This window comes from Tupaia chinensis, unplaced genomic scaffold (assembly GCF_000334495.1).
Source record: "Tupaia chinensis unplaced genomic scaffold, TupChi_1.0 Scaffold000314_1, whole genome shotgun sequence".
Taxonomy (NCBI): Eukaryota; Metazoa; Chordata; class Mammalia; order Scandentia; family Tupaiidae; genus Tupaia; species Tupaia belangeri.
The window spans coordinates 2,936,006-2,946,276 of NW_006159807.1; the positions used below are offsets into that span (position 1 = coordinate 2,936,006).

The following is a 10,271-nucleotide window of genomic DNA, read 5'->3' on the forward strand; positions in this document are numbered from 1 at the left end:
GAGATCTTTTTAAAATCTAAGTAATTTAACCTAAACTCAGCCAAAATGTAGAGGGTTGAACAGAGGAGATTAGATTCTCAGTACTTTAGTAACTAAAAAATAATGTTCGCTATTTTTCAGGTTCGAAATGTAAGGTGCATTAAATGTCACAAGTGGGGTCATGTCAACACAGATCGAGAATGTCCTTTGTTTGGTCTTTCTGGAATCAATGCAAGTTCAGTTCCCACTGATGGCTCAGGTAGGCACTTAGATACGATGAAATGGTTTTAGAATTTATCAAAGGATAAACAAGGAAAGACACATAACATTTTCCTTTAATATCTCTGGGTATTGCTTTGTTTATTTTAAGTTTTATTCTTTTTAGGACATAGGTACATTCTCAAAATGTGATGATCAGTGGACAACTCTGATCATATGTGTTGATCTTGGATAATAGAATTTAATTTTTCCAGCCAAAGGCTCTATGAATATGATTTTAAAAGTAAGATACAGTAAGCATATTTTATTGTATTAGTAGCTGAAAATTAGAAGAAAGATACGATTATTTTTCAGAGTCATAATCTTCATGAACTATAAAAATAGGCTGAACTGAAAGCATGAACAATCATCTATCTCTTTAGTTCAGAGATAAAAACAAAGCTAAGTTTAAAAAAAGAAAGAAAAGGGAACCAGCAGTTAGCATAATGGCTATGTCGCTGGACTCCCACGTAGTCGACCGCGGTTCACATCCCGGACCCGGTGGCTTAAAACTCACGCCGGGCGCGTGTGCGTGCGTGCCCAAGATCCCGAGAGGAGAATGGAGGAGAAGGGATTGCGGTGTGACCATCCCCCCTGGGGGGTGATTTCTCGCTTTCTGTCTCTATGTCTCTCTCTGTCTGTCTGGCGAGCGCGCACGCGCCCTACAGTGAAAATCTCTCCAAAAAAAAAAAGAAAGAAAAGAAAAGATCTTAAATATGTTAAAATTAGCTTTAACTTGAAAGTTAATTACCTTCGTGCACATTACTGTCTACCTAAAAAAACTGGTCTAGGGCCAGCAGGTAGTGTGTGGTTCAGACATTGGACTCTCTCACGGCCAGCTCTTGTGTCTTGAGGCTTGAAAATCATGCAGTGGGTGTGTGTGCGTGTGTGCCCAAAATCCCAACAGGAGAATGGAGGAGAAGGGATTGCAGTATGGCCATACCCCCAGGGGGTGATTTCTTACTTTCTCTCTCTCCATCTCTTTCTATAGCTAGCACACACACCCATAACAAATACTAAAAAAGAAAAAAAAAAATCCTATTGCTCTATAATTTGTTCTAAGTTTATTTATATATTTATTTATTCCATGAAGAAGAGAAAGCCCCCCCCCCCAACCACCACCCCCAATCAGGATCTTCATGCTGTAATCCACCCCCAGCCTCAGTCAGCCGGGATCATGGACATGCAGACATGCCGAGTGTGTAAAGGAAGGCCCTAGGATACAAACCCAGGGGTCCAGTTGCATAACCATGGTGCCATCATCTGGCACAAGTAATCACCTTTTTAAGTAGAAGGAAAGCTAGTTACCCAGTAAGGCAACATTGATACAGACTTTGGTCTGGCACTTGCTGACAAAAGTACATTTCACTGACGCCATAGTACAGGTACTCTTAAAAACCCACATACCTAATGCTTACTCCTACCCTGCTCCTACCCACCTGGTAGAACAAGGGGGAAAGGCCCCAAAGCAAATAAAGCCCCAAAGAAAATAGAGTGGATAGATCATATACCAAGAACCCTATGGCTCACATAATTCTGACCACTTATTTTATTAGTGACAGAATCTACAGTTATACCTGAAAAATATACTCTGTTTACTGGAAGGGGCTGCATTGTTCTGTTCTTTTCCTGCACTCCCATCTTGTAGGTTGCCTTGGGACAGGAAAATGTAGTAGCTGTCTTTGTTCCTTAATCTTGTCTTTCTCTGATCCTGATTCTGAGAGAAGGATCCAGACTTAGCAATTTCTTTTAGTAATTAATAGAGCTGATTTCTGTAGCATCTGTATTAGAAAGTCTCCTAACAAGGGACCAGCAGATGGTATAATGGCTACGTCGCTGAACTCCCATGTAGTCGACTGCAGTTCAAGTCCCGGACCTGGTGACTTAAAATCACCGGGGTGCATATGCATGTGAGCCCAAGATCCCAAGAGGAGAATGGAGGAGAAGGGATTGTGGTGTGGCCATCCACCTGGGGGGTGATTTCTCACTTTCTGTCTCTCTCTCTGTCTTTCTGGCGAGTGCACACGCCCTATAGCAAAAACCTCTCCAAAAAGAAAAAAGTCTACTACCTAACACAAGAGCTTGTGCTATTTAGTTAACCTATTTTTTTTTTTTCCCTGTTGGAAAAATCCAACAAAAAGAAAGAAAGAAAAATGTGCAAGTTTTGGGCTCCTATCACATTTTACCATATGTGTAGCCAAGTTTGAAAAGTCTGTGTTAGTGATTTTATTTTTTTCTCAGTCTAAATAGGTTGAGCACTGGGGTAAATGAGGGTCAACCCCCCCCTGGGGGGATGATTTCTCACTCTCTGTCTCCTTGTCTCTCTCTCTCTTTCTGAGTGCACATGCCCTGTAGCAAAAAATCTCTAAATAAATAAAATGTTCTTTCAAATCAGTATGGAAAAGGCAAACATACAAATACAAAGGTGCATAGGACGTGAATTTACAAAAGGAGGCAGCCCAGTGACCGTTAAACATACAGCATTAATAATCAAAGAAGAGGGAACCAGCAGTTAGCGTAATGGCTATGTCGCTGGATTCCCACGTAGTCGACCGCGGTTCGTGTCCCGGACCCGGTGGCTTAAAACTCACGCCGGGCGCGTGTGCGTGCGTGCCCAAGATCCCGAGAGGAGAATGGAGGAGAAGGGATTGCGGCGTGACCATCCCCCCTGGGGGGTGATTTTTCGCTTTCTGTCTCTATGTCTCTCTCTGTCTGTCTGGCGAGCGCACACGCCCTACAGTGAAAATCTCTCCAAAAAAAATAATAATAATAATCAAAGAAGAGAAACCTAAAATGATATAGTCCATCACATTTGGTAAAAATTTTAAAGTTCAATATATCCAGTGTTGGAACAAATATGCAAAGTCAGCGTTTTACACCTGTGTATAAATTACAACAGCCTTGGGGCCAGCAGGTGGTGTGGGGGTAAGGCACCGGACTCCCAGCATGGCTGATAGCAGTCCAAGTCCAAGTCTTGGACCCAATGGCTTGAATTTTCACTCCAGGCATGTCTGCATTCATGCCCAAAACCCCAAGAGGAGAGTGAGGAGAAGGAATTGTGGTGTGGCCAACCCCTCAGGGGGTGATTTCTCACTTTCCCTCTCTTTTACCTCTTTTTGTCTCCTGGGAGCGCATGCACCCTATGGCTAAAACCTTAAAAATAAATAAGTATTGGAGTAGCCTTTTTGGAGAGCCATTTGATGATACATTTCAGAGGCTTTAAAAACATGTATTTGCAAGGCCAGCAGATGGCGAAACAGTTATTTTGCTGAACTCCCACATGGCCAACTACAGTTTGAGTCCCAGACCCAGTGGCTTGAAATTCTTGCTGGGCTTGTGGTGCATGCCCAAGGTCCTGGGAGGAGAATGGAAGAGAAGGGATTGGGGCATGGCCATCCTCCTGGGGGTTGAATTTCTCACTTTCCCTCTCACTGTCCCTATCTTTCTCGCTCTCTCTGGCAAGGGTACAAATCCCAAGACAAAATTCTCTTTTAAAAAAATAGTATTGGATCCTCACAAAAGTCATGACTTTTCTGACAACCCAATATATCCTGTTTTTAATAAAATCAACGAATGTATAAAAAATTTTAAATAAAAATAAAATCACATCTTTCATTAATTGATAATAACAAAATAGGCCCAGCCTTGGTGGCACAGTTCATAGTGTACTGGAATGCAGTGTTCTAAGCCACATGGCTGACCAGGGGTTCAGCTCTCCAGGTCGGTCTGAAAATGTGCCGAGGTTTACTCATGCAGGCAGCCAAGAAGCGAGAGTGCTGGGGAAAGGAAACAGCAGCATGAGGAGATGCACCTGTGCATTCGTTCTCTCTCTCTTTCACTCACTCTGTCTCTCCCCTCCTTCTCTCTCCCCTTCTTATGCAGCACACATGTGTTCTCTATCATTAAACAGAGAGAGAGAGAGAAATAAGGCAGATGCTCAAAGATTTATAGGACTTAGTAGTCAAGGGCACAGACCTAGGAGCTGGGGTGCTGCATAGCTCTGGAACCCCTGCTCTGCTACTTAGTAGTTTCTTAACCTCTCTCTGCCTCCCTTTGCTATTGCCTGTAAAACAGATATTACAACAGTACCTACCCCGTAAGATTGTTACGGAAAGTAGCAATAGGGACTAGCAGTTAGCATAATGGCTATGTCGGTTCAAGTCCCAGACCCGGTGGCTTAATCTCACACCGGGCATGTGTGCATGCGTGCCCAAGATCCCGAGAGGAAAATGGAGGAGAAGGGATTGCAGCGTGGCCATCCTCCCTGGGGGTGATTTCTCGCTTTCTGTCTCTCTGTCTCTCTCTGGCTGGCTGGCAAGCGCATGCGCCCTATAGCAAAAACCTCTCCAAAAAAAAAAAAGTAGCAATAAATGAGTTGATGATGTGGATGTGTGTGGTGTTTTCAAATAGTGCTTTACATATAGTAAGTACTTTATTTTTTTAATTATGGTACATACTCCCAATAAGAATACAATACAGCCACATATATATATGAATAGGTGGAGATCTGTAGGATATACCAGGATTTATCTAGTCAAAAAGAAAAAAAAGAAAGAAAGAAAGAAAGAAAGAAAGAAAGAGCATCGAGAAGTATGTATGACTTCACAGTTAAGAGAGCCAGATTGCACATGACTCCACAGTTCGAATCAGCTTAAAAAACATCGTTATGCTCTATTTACTTTAAGTATACTTTATGCTTAAATTTATTTTAGGAACAATTAGAACAGCTAAAGAAAGCAGAGTTTCAAATGTATTATAAAGGTTATGTTCATGATGAGAAATAACTAGCAAACTGAATTCTTTGCTTTGTTCTTTACAGAATAAGTATTAGGGAAATTTCAACTTCTGTTTTTTTCTTGGTAAGACATAAATCTGAGAACAAATATGAAAAAATCCATGCATAGTTAGTTTTTTTAAATCCATGCATAGTTATTTCATAATACACATTTTTCATAAGCTTTTTGAAGATCTCTCATACTGGTAAATACACTGGGTATTTTAATTTCTTAAATCATGGTGATCAGAAGATGGCATAATGGTTACCTCACTGGACTCCCACGTAGTTGACTGCAGTTTGAGTCCCGGACCTGACAGCTTGAAATTCACACTATGTTGGGACCAGCAGTTGGCGTAATGAGTATGTTGCTGGACTCCCACGTAGTCGACCATGGTTCAAGTCCCAGACTTGGTAGCTTAAACTCACACTGGGTGCATGCACGTGTGTGTCCAAGATCCTGAGAAAAGAATGGAAGGGAAAAGAAAAAAAAGAAGAGAATGGAGGAGAAGGGATTGCGGCGTGGCCATCCCCCCCAGGGGGGTGATTTCTCACCTTCTATCTCTCTGTCTCTCCGGCAAGTGCATGCACCCTATAGCAAAAATCTCTCTAAAATAAATAAATAAAAATAAATAAATCCTGTATAGTACTTATCTAAGAATATGTAAAGGCACTGAACTCTATAATGAAAATGAGGATAAAACTAAATAATAAGTTTGTATAATACCGCATAAAATGAAAGTTATTGATCTATTTCTGATGCACTCTCAAGGTTTAGAAACCATCAGCTTTAGCTATAGGTAAAAACAATTGAACATTTGGAAGAACAGCACCTTAAAGCTTATTTGTTCATTTGTTTAATCAGAGAGAGAGAGAAATAGGTACTCCTGCCAGAGTCTCACCATGCCACAATCCTCCCCCAGCCTCTCAGCCAGCCAGGATCACAGATATGCATGGGCACGCCTGCTCTGTCTCCAGTATGGGCCTCCCATGTGAAGCCAATACTGTGCAACAACACCCTACCACCTGTCCTCACATAGCTTGGTCTTTCTTACATGTGATAAAGTCATGAGTGAGCCAGCCCCATGGCCTAGTGGTTATGGAAGCCGGATCCCACATAGATGACTGTGGTTCATATCCTGCCCCAACAGCTTGAAAAACATGCCAGGCACATGTGCATAGATGTCCAAACTCCCGACCAGATGGGCAATGCAGGAGGGATTGCAGCGTGGCTAGACCCATCTGAGAGCACTTTCTCTGTCTCTCTGGTAGACACACACACCCTTGGGCAATTAAAAATAAAAAGATAAAACCCTGAATTCATCCATTTATCCTAAAGAAATAATCATAGCTCTATCCAAAGACTTAGTTACAAAGGATTATGTACAATAGTAAGAGAGAGGAGTGAAAAGAAAACTGAAATACTGGAAGACCAGGTGACAGCATGTGGTTAAGCAATTGGATCCCAAATAGCCAAAAAATAGGTTAACTAAATAGCACAAGCTCTTGTGGCAGTTGTTAGTAGACTTTCTATTTTTGGAGAGGTTTTTGCTCTGGGGTGTGTGCACTCACCAGAAAGACAGAGGGAGATAGAAAGTAAGAAATCATCCCATCCCCTAGGTGGATGGCCTCATCACAATCCCTTCTCCTTCATTCCACATAGGGTGCATGTGCCCACCGGAGAGACAGAGAGATAGAATGTGAGAAATCACCCCCCAGGGGGGTAAGGCCATGCAGCAGTCCCTTCTCCATTCTCCTCTCGGATCTTGGGCACGCATATACACATGTCCAGCATGAGTTTTAAGCTGCCTGGTCTAGGACTAGAATCACAGTCAACTACATGGGAGTCCAGCAATGTAACCATTATGCCATTTGCTGGTCCTAACATGAAGATGTCTTAATGATTGAATGTTGTTTATAACATTTGGTTTAGAAAAACAAACAAACAAACAAAAAACCCAGATTATAGAACAGAGTAGTTTTTGTCTGTGTTTTTCTCAATATCTTTAAGTAGACATGTAGTCAGAAAGACAAATACTTGTAGAACAAAGATTGGAAGGAGCTAGACCAGAATGTTAACAGTGGTTGCCACTGGGTAATAGGATTACCTGTTTTTTTGTTTTTTGGGTTTTTTTTTTTTTTTTTTGGAGAGGTTTTGCTATAGGGGGCATGCGCTCACCAGAAAGACAGAGAGAGACAGAGAGACAGAAAGCGAGAAATCACCCTCCCGGGGGATGGCCATACCACAATCCCTTCTCCTCCATTCTCCTCTTGGGATCTTGGGCACGCATGCACATGCGCCTGGCATGAGTTTAAGCTACCAGGTCCGAAACTCGAACCGCGATGGACTACATGGGAGTCCAGCGACATAGCCATTATGCTAACTGCTGGCCCCAGGATTACCTGATTTTTAGTTTCGTCTCTTTGGGTTATCTGTATTGCCAACAGTGAAGGTAAATTACCTATTTGATATCCTTTGTTATGAGAGATTTTTGCTATAGGTCACATATATCATTCTTTTTTTTTTTTTTTGAGAGAGATTTTCACTGTAGGGCGCGTGCACTCGCCACACAGACAGAGAGAGACATAGAGACAGAAAGCGAGAAATCACCCCCCAGGGGGGATGGTCACGTCGCAATCCCTTCTCCTCCATTCTCCTCTCGGGATCTTGGGCACGCACGCACACGCGCCCGGCGTGAGTTTTTTTTAAGCCACCGGGTCCAGGACACGAACCGCGGTCGACTACGTGGGAGTCCAGCGACACAGCCATTACTCTAACTGCTGGTTCCCACATATATCATTCTTTAGACAGAAAGCAATAAATCATCTCCCAGGGAGAATGGCCATGCCACAGTCCCTTTTCCTCCATTCTCTTGGGATTTGGGGTATGTATGTGTACATGCCCAGCCTGAGTTTCAAGCCAACAGGTCTGGGACTTGAACCATGGTATGTGGGAGTCCAGTGCCTTAACTACTATGCCATTTGCTGCCCCCCCTTTTAAAATGGATGTTATTTTAGAGCAATTTAAAACTACACATAGAAATAAATTATTTAGAATTGTATTGCTTTGCTTTAATGCCGTTAAGGTTTGACCTGAATTAGCAGTGCACTTAACTAAAGCTAACAGAAACTCTTAAAGGTTTCTCAAAAACAAAATCAAAACTCTACCATGTGAAATAGGAAAGCAAATAATAATGATGTTGTATTGAGAATTTGAATGCAATGAAAAATAAACTGACCAATTTTCTAATCCACTTGCTGATTCAAGCTCAGAAAAAAATCTTTTCATTTAAAAAAAAATCACCTATTGAATAATGTCTCACCAGTGAATAGAGATTATTTTTGCAATAAGGCAATTTCTGTGGATGTGGTTATCATGGGATAATCACACCCCTGGGGTACAGCCTTGTGCCTGTAATCTCCCAGGAGTGTAATTATTTCATGATAACCGCACCCCCTGGTGTTACATTATTTCTATTATGAAATTCTTAGTTTAGTATATAAAGTAACATACTTTGATCACTGGAAACTGCAAGGTGCTGTTAGAATGTTCCAGCTGTGAGGTTTACAGAGACCAGCTATAAGATTTACTTCTCCTTTACAAACTTAAATTAGGCAATCAAAATGCTTCTTTGGGCTAAGCTGGTTTAGAATATCTTTTCTACTGATAAGATCATCTTAACTTTATAAGTTTCCATCCACTCTGGATACATTAAAATTATTCACAAAACTTGTAAGCAATAGTAGTGACTGGATTTTGATCAAACATTTTATATCATGTATATAATTAAATGCCAATCTATCCACCTTTCATCTATATTTTATAGACCTCTCCCACCCTGGCCCTGTTTTTTTCCCTGAGGAGGAAGGTCTCACAGTGTTGCTGAGGGTGGCTTGAACTTGGGATCTTCCTGCCTCAGCCTTCTAAGTAGCTAAAATTACAGCCGCAGTGATAATGTACACGGCTGGGCTGGGCACGTGCCATGACACCAGCCTTCTACCACCGTTCCCCGCCGTTCTTGTCATTGATGCTTATTTAGCATTTGCCAGTCGCTTGTGTTTTTAAAGTATGAAAATTAAACACACTTTTTTTTTGCTTTGTTTTTTATTCACAATGGGAAAATATTTCAACAGAGCCAAGTGGGTTTTTTTAATAGCTGTATTGAGCTATAATTTACCTGCCATACAGTTTACCCATGTGAAGCGTACAATTCAGTGGCTTCTAGTGTATTCATGGTGTTGTACATCCATCCCCACAGTCAATTTCAAAACAATTTCATTACTGCAAAAAAGAAACCCCATATCCCTTAGCCCTGACCCCTAATACCTAACCCTGGGCAACCACTAATACACTCTCGGTCTCTATAGAGTTATCTACTTCAGATATTTCATATAAATGGAATCATACAATATGTATGTTTTTATAAGTGGTTTTGGGACCAGCAGATGGCACAATGGTTACATCACTGGACTGCTACGTAGTAGACTGTGGTTTGAGTCCCGGACCCAGTGGCTTGGAACTCATACCAACCAGGTGTGCGTGTGTACCCAAAATACCGAGAGGAGAATGGGGAGAAGGGATTGTGGCATGGCCATCCCCCCCTGGGGGGTGGTTTTTCACTTTCTGTGTCTCTGTATTCAGGCAAGCACACACAACCTATAGCAAAAATCTTTCCCCAAAAAAGTGGTTTTAATACTGTTTTCTTCACCTTTAAATTTCATACTTTTAATAAAAAAGTTGCTGTATCTCTCTCCATTCTTTCATGGAATATATTTCTTTTGATACTTACACACACACACACATAGAGTGAATAGTGTCATGATAATTAAAAATTCTAGCACCGGGGCTAGCAGGAGGCACAGTGGTTAAGGCACTGAACTGCCACATGGCTGACTGCAGTTTAAGTCACAAACCTGGCAGCTCATTCGCTCACTCTCTCTTCTCTCTCTTGTGAGTGTATATGCCCTATAGCAAATTAAAATAATAATTAATAAAATTAAATGAATAATTAAAAATAAAATTCTAGGTCTACTCATGGCCTGGTGGTTGAGGCAACTGATTCCACATAGCTGACTATACAGTTCTAGTCCCAGATCCAGAAGCTTAAAAAACGCCCTGAATGCATATGTGCCCAAAATCTTGAAAGGAGGGAGAAATAAAGAAGGGATTGCGGTGTGACCACTCCCTGTGGAGGGGTGTATGTGCTTTCTCACGTATTCTTTTTTTTTTTTTTTTTTTTTTTTTTGGGGGTTTCTCTTT

General features: G+C 41.5%; 1 protein-coding gene across 1 annotated transcript in view; it reads left to right on the forward strand.

The window, feature by feature from the left end:
* Positions 1-10,271, forward strand: part of CIRSR (corepressor of RBPJ and splicing regulator) — a 51,796-nt gene that overhangs the window by 12,933 nt on the left and 28,592 nt on the right. The window contains exon 7 of the mRNA XM_006151122.3: positions 121-238. Coding sequence (XP_006151184.1) covers positions 121-238 — 118 coding nt within the window. The remainder of the gene's footprint in view (positions 1-120; positions 239-10,271) is intronic.